The 24,970-nt window shown below is 43.1% G+C and overlaps 1 protein-coding gene across 2 annotated transcripts in view; it reads right to left on the reverse strand.

The window, feature by feature from the left end:
* Window positions 1-298: 298 nt before the first annotated feature.
* LOC122748586 (tubulin-specific chaperone cofactor E-like protein) overlaps window positions 299-24,970 on the reverse strand; it is a 159,387-nt gene continuing 134,715 nt past the window's right edge. The window contains exons 22-32 of one of the 2 annotated variants that reach the window (XM_043994292.1): window positions 22,206-22,589; window positions 19,693-19,979; window positions 16,774-17,054; window positions 13,346-13,456; window positions 11,221-11,423; window positions 10,049-10,212; window positions 9,573-9,821; window positions 3,966-4,128; window positions 2,408-2,495; window positions 1,950-2,066; window positions 299-1,013 (exon numbers count right to left, since the gene is read on the reverse strand). In XM_043994292.1, coding sequence (XP_043850227.1) covers window positions 913-1,013; window positions 1,950-2,066; window positions 2,408-2,495; window positions 3,966-4,128; window positions 9,573-9,821; window positions 10,049-10,212; window positions 11,221-11,423; window positions 13,346-13,456; window positions 16,774-17,054; window positions 19,693-19,979; window positions 22,206-22,589 — 2,148 coding nt within the window. In that variant the 3' untranslated portion in view covers window positions 299-912. Of the gene's footprint in view, window positions 1,014-1,949; window positions 2,067-2,407; window positions 2,496-3,965; window positions 4,129-9,572; window positions 9,822-10,048; window positions 10,213-11,220; window positions 11,424-13,345; window positions 13,457-16,773; window positions 17,067-19,689; window positions 19,980-22,205; window positions 22,590-24,970 lie in introns of both variants that reach the window. The other variant, XM_043994293.1, reaches the window with a different exon arrangement.

Here is a 24,970-nt window from a genome sequence, read left to right on the forward strand (position 1 = left end):
GATGTGCATATAAATGTGTGTATATATGTGTGTGCATATGTATGTGTGCACGCATGTGTATCTCTTTAACTGTGCACATGCTGTTTTCCTGCTTTGGGTCCTTGAGAGCAGGGCTTGCCTTACTTTTGCTTCAGTTTTCACTGCCCCTGACACATAGGAGGTGCTCAATGCTGCTGAAAAGAATGAATGAAAATCAGCAGGTAAGAAAAAGTCCAGCCACCAAGGAGTGAGAATACTTGAACACAAAAGTTTATTGAAGCATAAAACACATTCAATTATTGGTTGCTTTGTAGAAGAGGACAGAGTGGGTTTGGGGGGTGGGGTGGGGAGAAATCCCCAGCTCTGCAAAAGCTAAGCCCGGTAGTCAAAGCTGCCCTGGCAAAGGGAAGAGAGGCGCTTCGGAGGGTCCAACTCGAGTGCCCGGATGGCACACAGACCGACCATTTCCAAACACCTTACAGATTTCCTAGAGCCACTCAAGTTCTCTGGCTATTTCCTCCTGACTTTTTGTCTTAACAGTCCCTCTCACTGCAAACATGGGATCTGGACCACTTAGTGGCTTTCTGCCCTTCTCTAAACAGAGACGCTGTCTCCGTTTGCTTCTGTCGTTCCTCCCCTCCCCCACCCCGAGGCTTCTCGTCTGGGGGGAGCCAAAGTTTTTGGAGGTGGCCAAGTTGAAATTTCAGGCAAGTTGGATGCTTCCCACGATAGGCTTTTCGTAGCACCAGAGTGTGCTCGCTCATCCAAATAGCCTGGAATTTCCCTAGCTTCAGACAGTCCGTTTTGCTCCATTTTTAGCCTTGAGAGGCTGAATACTTTTGTATGGGTTTTGACTTAGGGGCACACACTTTTAATCCTACAAGGAGTTGAAGTAAGTAAATTACAGTACTTTAAATAGAAACCTTGAGTTTATTATGAGGTTGTGCCTGATTTATACACCAAATGCCATAGTGAAATCTGGGTCAGGATGAGGAGGGAGATCCAAACTTGGAGTTCCATGGAAGAATTAGAGGCTGTGAAGAGATGGAGAGAATCATAAGCATAAAACACATTATCGGGATGGAGCAAACTGTCTGGAGAGGATCCTGTGGCTCAGGACTCGTTATCTGCTAAAGGATGGAAAACTTCTCAGTAGGAGCCACCCTCTTTATCCAGTTGGTCCTAAGCAAGGCAAGGAAGACGCAGCACCATCCTGATATTGAGGACCTTGTCCCTGGAGTCCTGACTAGTTCAGGTGATGCCCAGGGAGCTTCTGGGGCTTTCTGGAGTTTGACCAGGACAGCAGTATGCTAGTACAGGGTCATCCCCATCCTATTCTCACTCCTGGGGCACCTGGTCCAGTTTAGTGGCCTAAACGTAAGCATGTTTAGTCATTGGGTTTTACCTCTCAGCATCAGGCACGTAAGTTTCCCCAAAGTGGTTGCAACACCTTATTATAAAGTCTCATCCCCAGGCGTTAGAGCATATCACTTTACCCGCCTGCCCCGCCCCATTCTCTCGTACTTAAGTTGTATATATTTTGTGTTTACTCCTGTGGGTACCTGTTGCTTCCCACTTCCTGGTCCTGCAGAATATAAGCTTATTGAAGGCACTAGGCATTTCCCTGTTGTCTTTGTATTCTGGAACATGGTGGGTGATTCAGAAAAAAAAAAAAAGAATTGAACTGAATTCACCTCCATCTTATAGAAAAATAAATGGGGATCCAGAGTCAGGAATGGGCCTGAGAAAAATTCCACCGTGTCTATTCCCTCCATCATTCCTGGGAGAGTTAGGTTCATGGTTTTGTTACTAATTTGGTTGGACCTCAAATAGGAAGTCCCTTTAACAGGGGTACAATCAATCACTTCTTTAACTTTTCACTTCTCTCCCCAAAGGGATGGCCAGAAAGAACAATGGGTTGACTGCTCTGGGGTACAGAAAGGTTTCTGTGAAAGTGGGTTAGGAGTCACCTCGGCAGCTCTTGCCATCTTCTTGCAGGGTCCCTGTCACGCAGCTGCACAGAGGTCCATCCACTCTGCTTGTGCAAATTTGCTCACAGCCGCCGTTGTCTTCGCACCAGTCTAGCCCTAACAAGAATGCATATTGATGGCCAATGAGACGAACTGCACACAGAGTTACATTTGGAACTTAAACTCAATGCTTTAAAAGGAGGAGATGAAAAAGAAAAAGTAAAGCCTTTTGTGATTAAAAAAATTCAACAAAAGTAGTTACTTGAGAGGAAGTTATCAACTCTTCTGAGGATGATGCCCCCCTAAACCCTCCCCCAACACACTCACACAATATTATTTGTTAGGGAAACATTCATTGACCAGATTCATAACATATCAATAGAACACACCCCACAGTTAACTTGGGTCTTCAAAGCGTGTTGCTTTAATAATTAATGGTATTTGGGGAACGTACATACTTTTTCTCCTAATAGGTCCCACTGAAATGATCTGTTCTTTGGGTTCTTTTGTGTAATCTGTGGCAATCCTGGAATTCTGTGGGCAGTTCTGAAAAACAAACACCAGAGGGGCCACCTCTTGACTTCAGGCTGATCATTTATTCTTTCCCACATCCCCACCCCCAAAAGAGTCGATGGCTTCAGCCTCAAGCATGATTGCTGCTTGGATTAATTAGAACCAATGCATTCGTGATCATTGAGCCCACTGGGGGCATGAATGCTCTGTGTTGATCAAAATTGGAGATGTTTTCTGCACCAGGGTCAGATTATAAAAGGCTGCCTGTCCAGTGATGAGGGCTGGTTTGTCTCATTAGTTACTAATGTATGCAGAAATGGAGGGAAGTGTGGTTCCTATCAATCTCTTCTTAGAGTTCCGATGCTTGACAAGTGTGATGATGAAGCATAGAAGGTGAGGTCCCAAATCTAACAAGGATGGTGGTGAGGTAACTACCTGGCACAGGAGAGACAAATGCCTCCAAGTCTACGACCCCCAAAGTATAAGCTGAGGATACAGTGGTTAAAGGAGGCTGAAGAAACTTCACAGCTTGTTAGAATTCTGAGGGATGTGAGAGGTTGTCATCATTATCGTCATAGCTAGCATTTGCATTGTGCTTTAAGGTTTGTGAGGCATTTTATGTATATTGTCTCATTTGATCCTCACAACAACCCTGGAAAGTAGGTGCTATTATTTTATAGATGAGGAAATTGAGACTGAGACAATAAGGCTCAGATCACACAGTTAAATATCTGAGGCAAGATTTGAATTCAGATCATTAAGCCCAGCACTTTATCCAATGCGTCACCTAGCTGCCTAATCGAGATACTCTAATTCCCTCATTTTGCAGATGAGGAAACTAAGTCCCAGAGAGGTTAAATGACTTGGAGAGAAAGTTGGACTTGGAATCATTGGAGACCTGGTTTTATATTTTGCCGCTGACACTAGCTGTGGGGCCAAGGGCAAGTCACTTCATTTCTCTCCTCATCTATAAAATAGGATAATGGGATACTTAAAGCATCTGCTTCACAAGGCTGTTGTGAGGCTAAGTTGTGGTATAAGTGTCAGCTCTTATTGTCCAGGGCTTGCCACAGGACCTTGCATATAGTAGACACTTAAGAAATTCTTTCGGGTTGACCTGAATTGTCCAAAGACAGTTAGTAGCAAGAGTTCAGGCTTAGCCCACGGTAGTGGCTTGAGACATAACTCCTAGCTTAGGTCAAGAAGGGTAGCTTGTAATGGTATGTCCCTATATAGCCTTGGTGTTGAGACAATAAAAAAAAGCCTTTCAGGGACGGGAAGTGGGATAACTGACCATCATTTCAGCATGCCCTCCTCTTTTATCCCACTGGTGCTGACTCCTCACCCCCCAAAGGTATGGAGAAGATTCACAATGCAGCCTTTGCCAAGTGCCACAGAGAGCTCTTTAGACCACGTGTTCTTGGCCCTCACATTCCACCATCTGGGGAAAGCTCGGCAGGGAGAGAGAAGATGAAGGATTTCATTTCTCTGCCTCTCACTTACGATTTTGCAGGAATATTTTTCTGAATCACAGAGTGACACTGCACAGTGAAGGTGAACTTCATCGTAGTCCCCGATGAACTTGAAGACCGTGACATGGAAGCGACAGGTGAGAGACACGCCATTCTCCTCGATGCCGATGGTGTTATCTTTAATATTCTGACACCTGCTCAGACAGAAAAGTGCTATCTGTGCTTCTGGCACGTGTTTTCTCCTCTGATCCTTTATTCCTCCCATATTCACTTTAAAATGGCATCCATTCCAAAAAACTACCAGAAATGACCTTGTAAAAGAATGCCCTTGTAACTGAACAGATACCTTCCAGACCATGAGGGTCTGGGACTCATTTTCCCTGTTATGTATTATCATAGATATGGTTTTAAAGCACAAGAACATATTGTTAATTAGTACCATAAGTGCAAATAAAGATTTAAAAAGAGAGTGAATTCCCATCTATCTCAGTTTCCCATTTCGTCTCTCATGTTGCTGTGTTTTGCTTATTGATTTTTTTTGGTGGGGCAATCAGGGTCACACAGTTAGTAAGTGTCAAGTGTCTGAGGCCAGATTTGAACTCAGGTCCTCCTGAATCCAGGACCAGCACTTTATCTACTGAGCCACCTAGCTGCCCCATGCTGATTGATTTTTTTAAAGTGAGGCAGTTGGGGTTAAGTGACTTGCCCAGGGTCACACAGCTAGTAAGTGTTAAGTGTCTGAGGCTGGATTCGAACTCAGGTACTGGTGCTCTATCCACTTCGCCACCGAGCTGCCCCCAGTGAGCGATTTTTAATCAACAGAAGATGATTCTCTACTTAATACATTTCTTCAGTTAAAAATGTTTTGGGTCTGTCCTTGTGATTTCATAGGGACCTCCCAGTGAAGAAATCTCAGAAAACTGACAAAGATCTGCAACTCATGTGCTTAGAGCACCAAGACACAGGGATATTTGCCCAAGGTCATACAGCCAATATGTGTCATAGGTAGACTTGAACCTAGTTCTTCCTGACTCTGAGGACAGTTCTCCATCCACTACAGGAGCTTAATTAATTACCCTTCTATAATATCATCATGAAGCTTCCAATCACAAAGGTCCATGATCTCCAAAGAATCCCCATTGGAGGTGGCCCAAACAGCAATGGAAGGCACACTGGGGGGGTAGCTGGTATTATCTTGCCGCATATTGCCAAAGATGAAGTAGCATGTGGGCAATGGGGCTGAGACAATGGTGTCATCGAAGACATGAGGAAGAGGTAAGGTAGAGCAGTGCTGGGACAAGTGAGAGGACCTGAACTCAGTTCCTTCCTGCCTCCGATGCGTACTATCTGTATGGCTGTGGACAAGTTACTTAACCAAATCTCTGGAACTCAGTTTCTTCATCTCTGAATGAGGGGGTTGGACAAGATGGCTCTTGCAACTCCTTCTAAGTCCAAATCTATGATTCAGTGACTCTCTGTATGACTGGAAAAGGAATCAGTCATGAAGCAAGAATGAAGGTGAAAAGCTCAACAGCCTGAGACTTGCATTCCCAAAATATCATAGGCAAAGACACCAGAGCATCGAGTGCATCCCCTACGGAAGGATGAGGCCATGCGTCACAGCAGATGAGTAAAACCAGCCAGATTATGATTTGTTTCTGAGGAAGGAGTGTCCATATTGATGAGATCTCAGATGCATCTAAATCACAAGACTATGCCATAGAAAAGCCCTTGATTTGAGACCTGTTACCAAGGCCTGCCACATGTTAGGGGGCCACTGGTGAAGGGATACAGGGATCATGGGATGATGGAGAACTGGAAGGGAACTTCTTAGAGGCCACTTTTGGATCAGGGTGAAGGTGGGTGGAGAGAGAACAGCAAAGGGTGATCACTGAAATGATGTGACGTGGGTTCTACCAGCTCCATCCTATACTTTGGGCAGTGAGCATTCCCTAAACTCGGCATTTGCATTCCTTGAGACAACCATAACACTGTCTGAGTGGGAAGTCATGGTAGCAGGGAAGTCCTACTGATCAGTGAAAGACTGAGATGCCATCAAAAGAAGAGTTATTTTCTTTTCCTTATGGCTTCCCCTGCCATCCCCAACCTAGAGTTCAGAGATAATTAGAAGTGAGGTTATCTCCAGAACCTCTTGTATTTACTCGTTTTTATAATTAGAAACAAGAGTTGCTAGAGTTGGAAGAAATAACTTAGTCTGATCCCCCTTTTGACATCCATAGAGGCTCTTCATGCAACAGAACCAACACTAGAACAAGTCCGTTGATTCCTAGCTCAGTATTCTAACCATATTAGGAAAACCCAAAGTTGCCTTTCAGGAAAATGGCCATGTGAAAATACATTTGCTATATTGATTTATTACCAGGGAGGGCCATTATTTATGTGTGGGGGGAAGAGAGGGTGAGTTAGTGATAGAGATTCAAAAGAAAGGAAGGAAGGATGAATGATCAATATATTTTTTTTAATATAGAAGAAAACAGAAAGTACAGAAGGTAACATAAAAGGACAATTTTGCTACGACCAGGTTAAATTTGATGAATGCTTAAAATGTACATAACAAAACTCCATTGTTTTATATGGAATTCTCTTTCTTGTTCTTTTCTATGTTGAAATACTCATTTTGTCCATGATCCCTAAATTCATCATCAAGAAAGAAAAAATTTAAAAGCCCTAGAAAACATATGGCGATGAAACATTGACAGCCCTACCTTTTCTTTTCCTGACATTCATTTGGACTTTTTAGAAGATGGCCGAGGCATCATTAAATTCTACCGATCCATTGACCTTTCCAAGAGCCTCCCTCCCTGATCCCTATTCTCCCATTATTCTCTTAGATCCATCTGTGTTTATGCTGGAGTCCCCAGGAGAATATTGACTCCTTGAGGTCATTTGTCTTTCTATTCCAAGTGCCTAGCAAGGCTGCATATAATAATGATTAAAAAAAAAATCATGGGAGCAGCTAGGTGTCGAACTGGATAAAGCACCGGCCCTGGATTCAGGAGGACCTGAGTTCAAATCCGACCTCAGACACTTGACACTTACTAGCTGTGTGACCCTGGGCAAGTCACTTAACCCCAATTGCCTCACCAATAATAATAATAATAATAATAATAATAATGGTACTTAGCATCTCTATAGTAATCTTAGGGTTTGCAGAGCTATATATATGTTATCTCATTTGATCTTCACGACAACTTTAAGTAGGTGCTATTCCCATATTATAGATGAGGAAACTGAGGCTTAGGTCAAGTGATTTGGCTAGGGTCCCACAATCAACCAATAAGCATTTATTAAGCACCTACTATGTGCCAGGCACTGTGCTAAATGCTGGGAATACAAAAAAAGCAAAAGACAGTTACTTTCCTCAAGGAGCTTACAATATAATGGGGGAGACATTATGCAAACAAATATATACAAAAATGCTGTATGCAGGATAAATGGGAGATAATTAACAGAGGGAAGGCACTGGAATTAAGAGGGTCTGGAAGGTGTCTGAGGAAGGTTTTGAATTAAGGTCTTCCTGACCCTGAGACCTCAGTTAACTAATCATTACTTAGTGAACTGAATGAAGGCATTTGCTTTTAATTAACTCAGCATCCAGAATAGCAGAATAGCAGCTGTGGGTGGAGGAGGGAACCATGTGCTGTGGAAACAATGTTGTCTGGACTCTAGAGAAGAAGAAGGTTATAGTGGCTCCCAGCAGGTACAGGAGGGGGTTCAGAGGGGGTGTTCTGATTGTGGACTTGGGAAGATTTCTCCACCATCTTATCTTCTGCCCTCAAGGGCCTTCTGTATGCCTGACTTAGAGTAAGCAAAGAGAGACATTGTTTCCTGACCAGGCACAGAGATGCCCACACATTCCAGCCACAATCATTTACTATGATACTTGTTAGCTCCAGATCCAATGGAAGAGGAGCCACTTGTCCACTGACTTCTGAGCCTTCAAGGAAGTGCCTCTGGGGAAAGTTATATCTGATTACAGATTGTGATGCCTAACTGGGGTGTTAGAGAGTGGCAGACTTGAATAAATGGGGTGGGTCCCATGCTGCTACCATTTCACTCATTGCTTGCCACTTGTGGCCTGACCATAGCTAACTCGTGCCTGAGGGCCGGTAAAGTGAGGTTAATGTAGAAACTCGAATAAAAATCGTATTCCAAAGCCTCACTGTGGCTTGTGCAACATTCTGAGTTCTCAAGGTTATGCCTTTAAAGTACAAGGTCTTGGAGGTCTCTACCTGGCTGGAAAGAGCTTGAGTATGAGCCAGGTGGCTCTGTCTGTCATTTGCAGACTGCTCCATCTACATCTGGAGAGGATAGAGAGGAGAAGGCTGGTAGGTCAGTGATCATTCCTGTTAATGTGAAATGTGTCTATAAATGCTGAGAGTGGGTGGAAGGAATACTCACACTGAAGAAACCATAGCTCTTTTGAAATAAACATTAGTCCCATCACTTTCTGCAAGGAATCCCATAAAGAAATCTAACCTGGGTGACTTTTTTCAAGCCCTGGGGTAAGTTGAGATGCAGGAGAACTTTAATTTTTAAAAAATATTCAACTTTAGTACAAAATGCAAAATACCACAATTTCCTTCAAAAAAGACACTGAGGTAATGAATGTCATCTGGGTTTATGCAGGAAAAGGAGCTGTGGCTGTGGAAAGGAAAGAAACAAGGGGCTGAGAAATGCATTTTTAGCTGACATGGGGGTAAGGAGAACAACTAACTTTAAAGTCCTGCCATTAGTCACAAAGGCCCAGGGCTTTAAAAGAAAAATGAGTCAAAAGTCACTTCCCTGAATCCAGGAAAGATGGTAGATGAACCATTCCAGGAAAAAAATAATGTCTCTCTACCCTTCTGAAAGATCTCAGAAAAAAGTTCCTATACCTTGGTCAGCCACCCATGCTAGTGGGTGTCACTGTTTATTAAAAAGGTTTTTCTGTTATCTAACCTGCATCCCATTTGATGCAGTTCATTTCTTCTTGTCCAGATCAATCCTCACCAAAATGAATAATTTTAAATCACTTTCACTTTTATGTGTAAATCTCACTTTCCAGTCTTTTAGTCAAGGTATTTCCTAGATCATCTAGAGATGATCCATATCCCTTGTTAGTGGTAGAAATCAAGTCTCTTAACTCATTTTCTCATCTGTAAAATGGGATTAAAATTGGGGAGAGCTAGGTAGTACAATGGATAAAGCATCAGTCCTGGATTCAAGAGGACCTGAGTTCAAATCCAGCCCCAGACACTTAACACTTACTAGCTATGTGACTCTGGGTAAGTCACTTAACCCTCATTGCCCCACAAATCAAAAAAAGAAAAAAAAATAGGATTACAATAATGCCTATTTCCTAGAGTTGTTATGAGGATAAAATGCAATATTTGTAATGCACTTTTCAAACCTTGAAGTGCTATATAAATTCCAGTTATTGTTTACTAACTACTGTGACAACAACAACGACTACTACCACCACCACCAGCACCACTACCACAACTACTACTACAACTACTATTAGTGTTATGTTAGGCAGCATAGGATTTCTATTTTGCTCACCTAGGAAATGACCTTGGTAAATAACACAGTAAGGACTGAAAGAGCACCCCTGAATCCCAAGAAGGCTACGCACCCTCCTTCAATGATGAAGTATCTGAGTTTATCATTGCTGTCCCGGGAAGGGGTTGCATAACATTTGTTCAATGTCAGGATCAGGTGTGTGGAGTCTGCCCCAACAACGAAGACTCCCACATACAGCACATCTCGAGTGGTCAACACTACCTCACCCTGCCGGTAGGGATGCTTGTAGGAGGCATTCTTGTATAGAGCCATCTTGGTGGTGAAGCTGCCCTCTTGGGTTGGGACGGTCAGGTTAATCACACTATAAGGTAAACAATTCATGAGAAGGGAAGCCACAAAAATGCGATATTTATTCCCAGCTCTTAACCATTTTTCAAGGTGAAAACAGAGAGAAGGCAATGGGATGATGAATGCCTAGGTGAACTTCTAAGGAGGGAATTCTTGATCTCATAGCCTTAAGGAGGCCACTGCAATTATGGCATCTCTCAGACACCTGATGGAAGGGACAAGGGGCCCAAGAGCCTTTACCTCAGCATCGGTCTGACAACAGAATCTAAGGAGATCTTGATGTCCAATTCATAAGCACAAGAGAACTCCACGTTGATGGTGCGATCCCTGGTAATGATGTTGCCAGTGTTATTGGCACTCTCGATCCAGACTGTGTTTTTGTACATGATGTGGGTACCATTTGACTGTGGAGCAGAGGAAGGTCAGAAATCATTAATCCCTGGAGTGAGCCCTTCAAGTCAGCAGCACTGAAAGTGGCAGAATGGCTTCATTCCATCTGTAACTCAGAGGCCATTCATTATAAATCAGTCTGGAGCAAGTCTCAGAATGATGTCAAGCGCTTACTGGAAAAAAAATTACAATAGATTTTGAGAGCACCCTCCATTCCCCTAATCTTGTATAGGCAGGGAGGTCCTTAATCCACCACAGAACTGTAACTAGGACTAACTCTCCATTGTTCATGGCAAGGAGAGGGATCGTGGGTAATCAAAATCAAGGAAGACTCTCAGCCAAAATATTCAACATCTTCTACCAAATTTTCCACCAGAGCTATTATTAAACACCAGCAGAAACTTATTGGAGTTTGCCATCCTCTATTTGCTAAGGAGTGACCCAAAGGTGGGCAATAAGTTGTACCAATCCATAAAGTGGGCCATTAAATCCCGAGTAGCTACCAGTTGGCTATCCTTTGGCAGCAGAGCCTTTTTTTAATGGAAAACCCGGTTTGGGACAAAGAGGGAAGATGAATTCTATGCCTGTTTGAAGGAGCAGTGGGAATCCAGGAGCTGGAAAAGAGCCGAGCTGGAACTAGGCCAGGACATTTGAGAAATGCCCGGCCCTCAAAGCCCAAGTTTAAATCTGCCTTTGGGCAAGTTGGAAAAGAGGCTGAAACCAAGAGACAGAAGAACTCGTCCACTGAGAGTGCAAGGCAGACAAAACAAATCAAGGAAAGAAACACGAGTCAACTATTGTGCCATTTCAGTGCCTACAAACCCCATAACACTGAAATGACTGTTTCCTTTCCTGCTTTTCATTCCTTTTGTGTCTCTGTTTCCTGCCTTGCTGCTTCCTGAGGAGGACATTTTGCAGTGGTAGCCCATCCTCCCGTTAGCTTTGGGAGGAACCTGGCTGCCCCTATTCCGGGGGGGCCTTCCCTGTCCACAAACAGTGTTCTTCTTGTCCCATTTTCTCACCTGCACGATGTTCCCACAGTTTCCTTTCGTGTTGTTGATCTGAAAGGAGATGAAATCTTCCCCTTCAATGCCAGAGCAATGCCGATCATTGACCCTCACCCCCTCTCTCTCAAAGCCAAGCTGAAAGAGTTTGCATTTGGATATGGAGACTTCCATCTGAGCAGCCTTGCAAGTTACCTCGGCATCAATGATGTCATGTGAGTCTGTGGGAAACAATGGTTTTTGAAAGAAAAGTCACTGGAAAATGAGTTCTGCTGTGTGGGGCATGGGGGTGGGGCGAGGATTGAGGAGAGAGAGGCATAAACAAGACATCTGGGAACTTGGATTCTCCAGAGGCTGATGACATTCATTCAAAGCCTGGTGCATCTCCAGCTGTTCTTTGGTCTGAATGCAAGCTCTAATTTATTTGAAAGTTATGTTAAACTGTACAGACACCTATGCCCTGAGGGAACAAATGGCAATGCCTTTAAGAAGTGAAAAACTGGCAACCTTCCTGTTTTTCTCTTTCTGATAAAGATCCCTGACAGTCTTCCTGTTTAAGGCAGGGTGCCCTTGTGGGTTCTGTGTATCACACCCTGCTTACTGTGAGCCTTCCTAACACCAACTGGTCGCTTTGTTGGCAGTGGCAACAGGAGCTCATTCAAACTTCCAGTCTGAGAACAGCCTGGTTGGCAGGACTCCCCCTCCCAAAAACACACGCACCAAAAACCAAAATTCAAACAGTCCACATAAAAAAAATCCCAAATACCCAAACCCTGGTGTGTGTGTGTCTGTGTGTGTGTGTGTGTGTGTATGTAAGAAATTTCACTTGTTTTGTGAGTTGGTGATACACAATGCCAATTGCCATTTTATCAAAGTATGTAAACCTGTATTAATGGACGTCATAGAAAAAAAAAGAGAGGTCACTGTCAGCAAAGACAGCTTCTCAGTTGTCATCTCCTCCCATGGTGCCTTTGAGACAATTAGGTTTTCATCCTCTAATGTTAAATTTAGCACATTTTTTTAGTCCAGTAAGAAAACAAAGGTCAGCCTGCAGATCATTGGATCCAGCTTAACACCATACTTTCTCTGTGGAGGAGTTTGTGGTTCTGGGAAGCAATGAAAAATGGAAGCAAAGGGAGCGCACTACACGTCCATGATTGCCAGGGAGAGTTCAGACAGCAAATCATTTATTTTCTCCCTTAAGGGAAATACAAGTGTGGACACAACCATCTAGTCTCAGATATTTGTTGTTGGTTTCCGAAATTTCTCTTGGGTCTTCAGGGCTTCAGGGCTCAGGATGGGAGATCAAAATCTCTAAGCTCAAATAAGTCTAATGAATGCACGGGAAACTCCAGCCTACTAGCTTCTTTTTGCCTGTTAGTTTTGAAACATCTTTACTTCCCTGTGAAGTGAAATCTTAGATCGATTCTGATTTCTCTGGCATTGAAAATAGCCCTAGATGGAATTAGTGGATTCTCTGCATGCACAGATTTATCTAACCTGTTATAATTTGCCCAAGAGAAGACTTTAGATGTGTGGAGATGAGTATGGACCTCTTCTAAATTGTTTTGACACCTTCCATGCTCTGCCTAAATGGTAGTAATGGATCAGTAATTTGGCTTTTAACTATAGAATCTTATCTGTAGTAACTGGCATGCATATAGTACTTTTTATTTTACTTTTGCAAGGTAGTGAGGGTTAAGTGACTTGCCCAGGGTCACACAGCTAGTAAGTGTCAAGTGTCTGAAGCTGAATTTGAACTCAGATCCTCCTGAATCCAGGGCTGGTGCTTTATCTACAGCGCCACCTAGCTGGCCCATATAGTACTTTAAAGTTTGCAAAGCTCACTTGATTCTCATGATAACCCTGTGAGGTAGGTCCTGGGAGTTTTATTATTGTTATTATTTTTAATACACATGTAGCAGGTGAGAACAGTGAGGCTCAGAGAGGGTAACTTATCTCTGATCACAAAGCTATTAAGTGCCAAAGGTGCTATTTGAACCCAGGACTTCCTGACCACTATGCCTTCCTGCCTCTTGAAGATTTGTTTCCTAATATTGTTATTGTTATTATTATTATTATTATTATTTTCATGTTTTGCTTCTTTGGGTAAGATGGATGATTGATTGAATTTGTCACTCACTGTTTCCATAGGGTGGAGGTTCGATGCAACCACATAGTTCTCCACCATTATCCAGCTCACAGGTACGATTGGGACAGTCGGCCCCCACACAGGGATCTTCAACCACTCCTGCTAAAAGGGAAAACAAAGCAAGAACACACATAACTTTATTTTCACACCAAATAACAGTCATTTGGGGCCCCTGACTGGACCTGGCATCTCTTGATTCTGTGCTTCTTGGAAAGGTGAAGGATCTAAGACAATAATAGCAAATCAACTGACTCTGGTAGTGACTGAAGAAATCAGCTGCCTGGTTACTCCCACCATGGTCTGATGGTGGGATTTACTGAAGGCAGAGATGACCATTAGAATCTCTAGGGACAGGTTGACAGAATCACAGGGATGACAGGGACACTTTGAGATCAGTCATAGAGATGGAACTTCTTGATTTGTGGTGCTCCTATGCTACCTCTTTCCATTTTCTAAAAATGAACCCAAGCAAATAAAAAAACACACCTTACTTGAATTCCTTAGATCAATGATTCTATTTCCTTAATAGGAGAGACCATTAGATCATGAGTTCCTCAATGGCAGGGACTATTTTTGCCTTTCTTTGTATCTCCAGTGCTTAGCACAGTAGCCAGCACATAGTAGGTGCTTAATAAGTGCCTACTAATTGACTGGCTGTTAGTAAACTATCAATCTATGCAAGAATCCAAGCCATAAATATTGCCACACTGTAAGTATTACTGATTCAAGGGGCTAAACCCAACTCACTTGAAGCACTTCCTGAATTAAATTAGCTATCTCCAAAGGGAGCTATACTTAGCTGATAAGAATGTCTCCTGCCTTCAAAGACTTCCAGAGAGGACTCTTTACAATGGCTCATGGTAATACCTCTTACCTACACAGAGCAGTTGGCTCTGTCATTTAGCGTTGATATTGCATCATCCTATGATCTATAACCATGAGTTGGCCTATGATGATTAAAGCCTGCTGTTAAAGTGGCTACAATAACGGATTCAATCCCACCATGAAACAGTTGCAGAGGGGAAACTTTTCCTTTGTCATCGACACAGATCACACCCCTGGCACCAGTCAGTCACATGCCAACTGTAACAGGCTCCTGATCATAGAGAGGGCTAAGTGAGAACATCTGATCCTCCCTTGTAATAACAATGATCTTCCCATGATATTACCAGTCATTCAAATTATCACCCTCTCTTTATTCCCTTCCACTACCAAACTTCTTCGAAGAGTGGGCTATACATGCTATTTACACATTCTCCTCAGCTCCATAGATTCTGACTTCTATGTCATACACTTCCTGCATCTGATTCTATAGTACGTGAACTTTCTGTGGCATCTGATACCACAGATGAGTCCCTCCTTTCTTTGTCAACCTTGCCTCTGTTGGCATCTATGACATTCATTGCACTGCCACAGTTCTCTTGCTATTCTGACCATTCCTCTGTCTTTTTTTTTTCAACTCATTCCCCTCCATTTTGTTTTCTTGGGAAATGAAGGTAATCGGTTTGGGCAGGAAAGGGGCCTGGATGACCATTTCCACCGTGTCCTGGATGAAGTCCAAGGAAGAAGATGGCCCCAGGAGGGCCAGAGGTAGACATTAAAACAAGATTTAAGGGTTTATAGGTTAAATTTCCACAAGTACACACCGGCAGGGAGATGGCCAAAGGGTAATTGCAGATACTGCCCAAGAGTTTCCCTATGGGCACTGGATTTATAGGCAACAAACACTAAAAGTTGTGCCTTCTCTCTTCCTCTCGGTGTCCCTGGCCAAATAAGCATCCATTTAATATAAGTCAAATTTCTTTGCCTTATCACAGAGAGTCCTTTCCTGGAAATCGGAAGAGCATCTTTCCAGGAGAGGGATCATGTGTCTCTTTTAGAAGATGGAATAGAGAACTTTGGTCTATAAAACCAGGGAGAAAAGAGGGCCCCAGACCTCTGACGATACACCTCACTTACTCAGTCTAGACCCAGACAGCTCAATCTTTTCCATGGATCCTCTTTATAGATATGTGCATCTTTTATGCATATGCTCAATGTGGCACCACTCCGGCAAATGTTGGGCACAAAACAGGCATTTAGTAAATACATGTTGACTGATTTATACAGTGTGAGAATGACCAATCAAATAGCATAATAGATATAAAGTATATCCTCAGAAGCGCACATAGCAAAAAGAGCCTATTTGGAAATGAGCTGGTTCATCTGCCAGTTGGCAGACATTACCTGCCCATGTGCAGGGAGAAGCTTGACTTGGATGTAAAAAGCAATAAGATTCATTAGAAACAGAACAAGCATACAGCACAAGTTCATTGAATATAAAACAATTAAATAAATTTTTAAAAGCCACTTCTATTGACAACACAGTGAGTCACAAAAATTGAGGCTACAAAACGAAATGTTTTCACTAAATTTCAACAACAGAGAGAACTGTGTTTATTAACTTGTTTATAGACTGTTTTTGAACTCATCGAAGACACATTCTTCATTAACATCATTGTTTTCTAAGCCCCAAGTCATAGTTTTCCCTGAGTGTGACCTGATTGCTAATTTTCAGATTTATCATTCTCCAAATGGGCCAGACTGTAAGCATGGTATATGTGATGTCCTGAGGCAAGTTGTTTTTTGTATTTGGGTGCATGCATGTATAGGATCAGGCCTATTCTACATATATGTCCATGTAATATATGTCCATGTAAGCACACATCTATTCCTGCACATAATCATCTTTATATGGCATTTGACTTCTACTAAGTGAAAAAAATGACCAAATGCCCACATAGAATCAACACACTTATGTAATTTTTACTATACTACTATACATACGAGAACTTAGTCCTCTCTCTACATATCTACATATTTATAGACCTCTTCTGTCTCTCTGTCTTGTGTTTCCTGTGTCTGTGTGTCTGCCTCTCTCCTAACTTACTTTTGTGAATCCAACTGCAACCTAGCAGGCTCTTATAAACTCATGTCTCCTGTCAGCTCCTCAGGCAGGACATGTCTAGCTATGTCTTTGAGTGATCTGCCTGTCACTCTCCATATCCGCTCTCCCTTCTGATCTCTACCCAAAAGCTCTTCCCAGTATAGAGGGCATCTACAACTCATGTCTGCAGCTGAAATCCATCAACATCATTACCTTGGGCTTTTCAATTTTATCGGCTGCCAAATTGTCTACTCTGAGCTGGAGAACCTCACTTCCAAAGGTTGCTTTCCAATTACTTTCTCTGGGCTCGAGATATGGGTGAGTAAAATTTCACTCAAATCTCTGTGGCCATCCATGGCCATGCAACCCTGTAAGCAAGGTTTGTTATCCCAGATAGAGGACACTGTCCATCCCTAGGCAATGCCACATCCCCTTAAAGCCCATCCATTTAACTGAGGAAGCCTCAGTAGACAGAGATAAGAAGGGCTCTTACAGCAATTCTCCTTCTCAATCCACTCAGTGCTGAGGATGCCAAAGGAGCGGCAGGCTTCTCCATAGGCAGCCAGGGAACCACACAGCTGGAACTTCTTGTGATTATAGCAGCCATCTAAGAAGCAGGATTCATAGAAGGGAAGGGGGTCCAGCAGCCCATAGCAGGGCTGGAAAAAACCTTTCATGTCCGTGAGCTTTAGACAGTAGCCATCCCCTTGCATCTTCTGGATATGCACGTTGTCACAGGTGGATGCATACTGTGAGTACTGAAGCTCGTTACAGCTGGGAGGCAAAAAGAGTCCGTCAGTTTAATTGAGACAAAAGAAAATGGCCAGGGACACTAGGAAACCGTTGGTTTAGATTCAGTACCACCAGTGAAAGACAAAGGACACGTGCCTCAGATTTGTTTGTTACTATAGGTATCTAGTCAAGACAGGTCATTCTCCCACCAACTGACTGGATGTCCTTGGTCAAGTCACAACCTCTTTGGGCTTTAGTTTTTTCCATAAGTAAGACAGGATGCTTTCTATTCCTTCCTCCCCAACTTGAATATTTTGAGATGAAGGTGAAATAACAGTTGAAAATAAGTGTCATATCAGGGGCAGCTAGGTGGCACAACGAATAAAGCACCTGAGTTCAAATCCGGCCTCAGACACTTAACACTTACTAGCTGTGTGACCTTGGGCAAGTCACTTAACCCCAATTGCCTCACTATAAAAACAACCAACCCCCACCCACCCTCAAAATAAATGTCATATCAAGGAAAGGTATAATTTTATCATGAGATGATTAATTATCATAATTTTTGAGCTGAAAGGGATTGTAGAGAACAGTACGATTGAAGAAAGTGATGCCCAGTCGCCAGGTAACTTGAACAAGCTTCCGCAGGTACTAAGTGCCAGAGGTGGATGTGAACCCAGGTCCTCTAATTCCAGATGAAGAATTCTGTCCACTGCATCATGTTGTCTGCCTCCCCACTGGTAGAACCAAATCAAGCCCCAGGAGCCTTCACACCGAGCTCTCTCTAACATCTCCCTACCACTTCCATTTCTATAGTGTTTTTCTGTTTACAAAGTGGTCTTGCACACGCCATCCCATTTGATACTCACTGTGACTCTGTAAGGTAAGCAGGGAAGGTATTCTTGACCTCACTTTACAGAAGGCAAAATGGGCACCGGGAGTTTAAGTCATTTACCCAGTGTCCCATGGGTATAAGTAGCAGTGAGAACTAGAACCCAATTCTTTCGTTTCCAGCCCAGGGCTCTTTCCACTACAGCTTGCTGTCTCTCCAATGGCTAGGCTAGCAGTGTGGCTCTGGGCAAGTCACTTAACTTCTTTGACTCTCAGATTCCTCGTTGGTAAACTGAGGCAGTCACACTAGATAGTCTCAAAGGTCTTTAACTCATGAATTCTATGCAGCTGTGATTCATGAGAAAGTTTATTCTACATATCTGGTTCAGTGTAAGAATATGGAAGGCCCAGAGGAGATTCATAGGGGCCTTTCTACTCTTGGGTACAAAACTGACTACTGGCCTATTAGAAGAGAGGGAAAAATGGGCGAGAGGTTCAAGATACAGGTATAAGAGTAAATAAATATCTGCTGAATAGCAATTGATTGAAATGCAAGAGATGATGATTTGAGCTGCCCATGGGACTTCTGGACTGGAAACCCTTTTTTTGCAGTAAGAGAGATCTTGCCGTTTTTCATTCAGGCAGAGCCAGAATTGCCCCCTACCAGAAAGTGCCCTCCTTTCTGGCCTGGTGGTACAGAGCACATCTGTCCCATCTCAACCCAACATCAAGACCTTTCTTGGATGCCTGCCAGCTCCTCCCTTGTGTGGGCCAGCAAATTCCAACAGCCTCTGCCTTGCCCAGGCAGGACATGACATCAAAAACCAATAGTTGTTATGACTGACTTTTATATAGCACTTGAAGGTTTTCAGAGCTTTTTATAAACATTATCTCAGATGATCTCACAACTCTAAGGAAAATATTGCCAGCAACATTATCTGCCATGTGCAGATGCACAAGGTGAAGCTTAGGAAGGACATGGGCCTTGTGGAAGGTCACATTTAGTAAGTGTCAGAGGTAAGAGCTGAATCCAGGTCTTTCTGACTCACAGTCCAGAGTTCTATCTATTACTCCCCATTGCCTCACGAAAACAAACAAACAAGTAAAACTAGAGTGATCTGGGTCAGCTCTTTGTGGGGTAATAATACATTTTGGAAGTTATAGTACAAGGTAAAATAAGCTCCTTAAAGCCAGGGTCTGTTGCATTTTTTTTCTTTGTGTCTTCAGGGCCTACCTAATAATAATAGTAATAGATCACATTTCAATAGCCTTACTGTGTGGCAGGGACTGTGCTAAGTGTTTTAAAATTATTACCTCATTTGACCCTCACAACAACTCCAGGAAGGAGGGGCTATTATCTCCATTTTATAGATGAGGAACCTGAGGCAAACTAAGGTTAAGTGACTTGCCAAGGTCATACAAGCTAGTCATACAGCTAGTAAGTGTCTGCGGCTGGCTTTGAACTCGGGTCTTCCTGACTCCACTGAGCCATTAGCTGCAGTGTCATGAACATCATAGGTGCCTATATAAATGTTGGATTGAATAGAACATTCCTTTTTTTTTTTTTTTTTTGCGGAGCAATGGAGGTTAAGCTACACAGCTAGTAAGTGTTTCAAGTGTCTGAGGTCAGATTTGAACTCAGATCCTCCTGAATCCAGGGCCGGTGCTCTATCCACTGCGCCACCTAGCGGCCCTGGGAACATTCCTTTTTTAAGGCCTTATTATCAAGCTGCCCAACGCACTGAAGGGCCTTGGTTGAAACATCCCTTATTCACATGATGGGATTAGGTCCATGGATTCCACAAAGCTGTGATTGTCTGGGTGTGGGATCCTTGCAAACTGCCCTCACCTCTTCTGCATACCATTGGTTTTCCAGCTTTGGGCCAACACCACGCTGCTCACCACCGGCTTTCCCCGTAGGGTCACATAGTCATCAGTCAAGTCCCCATTGAAGTTGCCACACAGGCCACATACTTTGTTCTGCAGCCTTTCACTGATGCTGATCTTGATGACATTGAAACCATTATAATAAATCTGGATGTCTGGGCTGGTGTCAATCACCAGGAAGCCCTCGCTGCTGTAAATTTTGGTGGCTAATCCTGTTATAAACGGCACATTCACCTGGGTCCCATTCACCTAATCAGGGAGGAAAAAACAAAATACAAATGAACCAAGAACCAGGGTGGAGGGGGAAAAGGGGATCACCGTTAGGGTTCCTGTTGTTTCTGGTTACCTAATGGTGGCAGGAAATGTGGTGGTAGATAGTAGTGGAGACAGAGAGAGAAAAAGGGAGTGGAAAAACACAATGAACAACTAGATTTTGTGTTCGTTTCACCGGCAAAAGCCAATTACTGAAAAATGAAATCCCAGCTCTACATTAAGGGAGAGCCAAACAGAACTAAAATGAAACTGGGGATCATTGCCATGTTTATTGTTTTCTTGCCTATAATGTTCAAACCGAAATTCCCCCTAGAGATCAGAGAGCCACACAGTATTTCCTGCATTCGTCATTCTCCTGCTTATAATATTCTCTTTCCTTAGCCCTTGGGAAACAGCATAACAAGGTTTTACTGTACTTACAAAATAAATTGTTTTCCTGGGTTGTTAGTAACACTTTAAAACCTTAACAGCAAAATAACTTTTTTTAAACTATGAATTTTTTTTTGCATTTTTGGGTTGCTTGGGGTGTTCCATTTAACACAGGATATGATTTAACCTGCATTCGGTCAATCAGTTTTCCTCTCTAGCTCTTGCACACTGGACCAATGTGTTTATGTTGACATTGATCAGAGAATAGAAGGAAGTGGGACTGTCAGAAGGCTCTGTAACTTGCAATAAAATTTAAAAATGAACGCTGAAATTCTGACTGTTCCTATCAGGCTTTTGCAAAACACTGACAGCACAAAGCCTCATGTTTGATTGTGAGTTATTTGATGATTCTTAAAATCAAGATATATTCAACTCCTGACTATCTGTGCCAATAGAGGAAAGCAGACATGCATAATAACCTATAATTCCCAAATCATTTATATTTGGCTTTGAAATATAGACCCGGGAACATACAAATATACTCTAATCTTCTCTTTGCTCAGCTTCCTCTCTCCACCAGCTCAGCTTGACTATCAGGATTTGACTGAGGGAAGCTCTAGGTTTCTGTGGATAATTCAGCAAAATGGATCATCCAATTGAAGCTAATTGAGAATGGAACCTGGTGGGAGTCTAAAGTCCTAAAGCAGTTTGCTTTAGAGGATCGAAATTTGTTTACATGCCTAAAGACCTAACTAAGGCTTCAACAAATTCAGACAGCAAGTCTAAGAAATCTAAACGGATTTGCTTCGTGTTCTAGTTCATTTGATTTTATTTTTATGGAGATCCCTGCTAGTGAATCAGTTTTATATTTTGTTGTGTGTTTTTTTCCTTTAGTTTTTGTGTTTAGATATATGCTTTCTCTGAGTGGATCCTCTTGTTTCGGGAAACAATCTGGCTGGACAGAAGAAAAAAGAAGGGGAGGCAATGGGACACATGGACCAGACCAATGCTAATTTTGAAGCCTCATAAAAATGTTCTCAGGCTAGAAGATTTTGTGAAATAAATCTATCACACCAATTGCTTTATCCACTCCTCTATAAACTGGAACTTTCTATTAACTAGCATTTGGCACATCTACAATGATAACTGATGGCCATAAGGATCACCTGGAAGTATGATAAGCAATTTAAGTGTCTTCGGAGACATCAGAGATAAACTCAGTTATGTTCACTGTAGTTTAAGAAGGAAGCACAAAGGGCAAGAAGACTGGTGAGAGCAGGAAGAGGCCAGATTGTGAAGGGCTTTAAATGCCAAACAGATTTTACATTTGATCCTAGAGATAACTGGGAGACACCCCAGTTTACCGAGTAAGGGAGTGGCACAGTCAGGCTAGTGCTTTAGCAAAATCGTTCCAGCAGCTGAAGAGAGGATGGGATGGAGTGGGGTGAGACTTGAGGCAGGGAAACCAACCAGACATGAGGTGATGAAGACCAACATCGGGCCACTGGCTGCATGTGTGCAGAGGAGATGTGTAGGAAAGATTTAAAACTCATAGGATTACTGCAGATTGGACAGATGGAGTAAGTGTAAGAGTGGAGGCGTGGATGACACCAAGGTTGTGAGCCTGTATGACTGGGAAGGTGGCCACGCCTTTGACAGTAATAGAGTCTTGGGAGAGGGATGGTTTTGGGGTAAAGATCAAGAGTGTCGCTTTATGCATACTGAGTTGGAGATAAAGTATACTGTAAAAAAAAAAAAAGATGTGTCTTCTTGTCAGATATGATTGTTGGGAAAGCAGATTTTACAAATGAAAGCTCTAGCTCAGTATGGTACCTTGACAGTATTCCGATCATTGATGAGGATCTGTTCTTCATTAATGTAGAAGTAGACAGGAGAAATGATGGTGAGGTTGGGGGAGGACCACTTGTCAAAGTTGATGATGAGCTGAAACGAGATGTCCGGTAGTTTCTGGCAGATGGTGGAGAGGACAAAGGCACAGTTGGCAGGGAAGCGGAGAAAGGCGCCATCAAAGGTGCGAAAGACCCCACCACCTGCTGCGATGCAGTAAGAGCTCTTCGTGCTAAAGCAGCCACGGACTCCATTCCGGAGGGCACATTCTTCATCTGACTTGCATTGCCGGGGGTCACACTGGATGAGATTGCGGCGGAAACAGCGGCATCGGCGGGTGCAGTCGCTATTCCAGAACAGCTGCTTGGGCTGGAAGAGAGAGGAAGATAAGGATCAAAGAGGTCTTCAGCTATCTGGCATTGGGAGCGCCAAAACCCACTGGTCATTTTTTTTTTTAAAGTGAGGCAATTGGGGTTAAGTGACTTGCCCAGGGTCACACAGCTAGTACGTGTTAAGTGTCTGAGGCCAGATTTGAACTCAGGTACTCCTGAATCCAGGGCCAGTGCTCTATCCACTGCGCCATCTAGCTGCCCCCCACTGGTCATTTTGCCAGTCCGAATCAGCCTGTTTTAACAAAGCTGAGACTTGGAACGTTGGGGGAAAGGAAGGACGAGCTGGGGTGAGGAAGGAAAGGGTGACTTCTTGGAAGTCATAGATTACATGAGTTACAAATTGGAGTCTATAAAACTGAGCATGCCTTTTGTTTTTTGGTTGTGTTTTTTTTTTTTTTTAACCAAGAATTCAGTCCTTCTTTCTAGTCCTGCCTGTCAGTCAGTCATAAGCTTTTCTATTTTCTTTCTTTGGGGGGCGGGGCAATGAGGGTTAAGTGACTGCCCAGGGTCACACAGCTAGTAAGTGTTAAGTGTCTGGGGTTGGATTTGAACTCAGGTCCTCCTGAATCCAGGGCCAGTACTTTATCCACTGAGCCACCTAGCTGCCCCCTTTTTCTTGCTTGCTTGCTTGCTTTCTTTTTAATAAGCATTTTTTTTTAGTGAGGCAGTTGGGGTTAAGTGACTTGCCCAGGGTCACACAGCTAGTAAGTGTGTGTTAAGTGTCCGAGGCCGGACCTGAACTCAGGTACTCCTGAATCCAGGGCCGGTGCTCTATCCACTGCGCCACCTAGCTGCCCCCTAAGCATTTTTTAAAAAAGTGTTCACCATGTGCCAGGCACCATGTTAAGCACTGGGAAAACTTAATAATGATTATAATAACATTAGTAATAATAAAAGCCAAAGCAAAATGTCCTGTCACTAAGGAGCTCACATTCTAATGGAGGAGACAACATGTGAATGGTAACATGCATACGGGGAAGGTATTGGCAGTGAGGGGAGGGCAGTTGGAAGCAAGAAGAAACTGGGAAAGTTTTCCTGCAGAAGGTGGGGTTTGAGCTGAGTCGGAGGGAATTCAGGGAAGCCAGGAATTAGAGTTGGTGAGAGAGAGAGAGAGAGAGAGAGAGAGAGAGAGAGAGAGAGAGAGAGAGAGAGAGAGAGAGAGAGAGAGAGAGAGCATTCCAAGCATGGGGGACAGCCAGCAAAAAGGCAGAGTTGGGAGATGGAATATGTCCAGCGTTACAACCAACCTGAATCCAGAATTGTCACAAGAGCCAACTGACTGAACAGGACAAACATTTGTATTGAGACCTTTTGCAAAGAACAGCTTCTGATAACATCTGGTCTTTCCCCCAGGACTAAACCTAAATTGGTTCCAGACAGATGGGTGTCTGTTTCTATTCTTAAGGATGCCAAGGAAAGCAATACCATTATTTTGACTCCCAAGAAAACTTGAAGTTCTTTCCTGGGTCCAATCAAAATGCCCCCACCTTCATGGAAGACTGATTCATCCTCTCTGATACTCTAGGGACTTAGAGAGAACTTCTGACTTCACTCATCTGAAGAATAATCCCTCACCTCCTTTAAGAAGAGTAACTCAGAGCAATCCACCCATCCTCTCCAAAATCATCTTACAAACCACCATGTGGAAATTTAAATTTATAATTCAGTAATGAAGAAATATTTGCACTTTTATATAGGATCTAGAAGTTCACAAGGGCTGCTGAAAATGAGTTGTCTCTGCCCGGCCTAGAATAGGTAAGTAGAAAACCTCATCGCATATGACGCTCTGCAACTCAGCAGGCGCTCAATAAATATGAAATCAAATTGACCCCAAAGCAGTCACACCAAGGAGAGATGCCTGAAGGCTAAGAAGATATCCCTCCTTGGCCATTTCACAGTTCTCTGCTTAAACCAGTGTCCTTTTCAAAGCCCTGGGCATGAGGCGACTGATGCTCCTTAACTACGGACATAGATAGATGACTGAAAAGGTCTTTTAGGGAATGTGTTCACAACTCAAGACACTCCATGTTGATCTTTTTATCCACCAAGAGGGAGTGGTTCCCGGAACCACCTCTCCTCTCTCCCCAGTGCTATAAAATATTCTGGGTGCTGGCAACCTCACAAATCGACTTCATTTCTCTTATCAGATTTATGGAATAATTGAGTGGATGGTCTGGCTTCTCTCTGATAAGAAGTTAGACATTACATTGGTGGAAGGAGAAAAATTACCTCACTTGGGTTGATAGGATCAAGGGTAAATAACTCATCTTGCAGCAGAGCTTGATCATAAAACTAGCCTCACAGTAAAGTGACTGGCCCTGATATAGCTCTCTTTGCCCTAATTAGACATGACAAGGA

This window comes from Dromiciops gliroides, chromosome 3 (genome assembly GCF_019393635.1).
Source record: "Dromiciops gliroides isolate mDroGli1 chromosome 3, mDroGli1.pri, whole genome shotgun sequence".
In the NCBI taxonomy this organism is placed as follows: domain Eukaryota; kingdom Metazoa; phylum Chordata; class Mammalia; order Microbiotheria; family Microbiotheriidae; genus Dromiciops; species Dromiciops gliroides.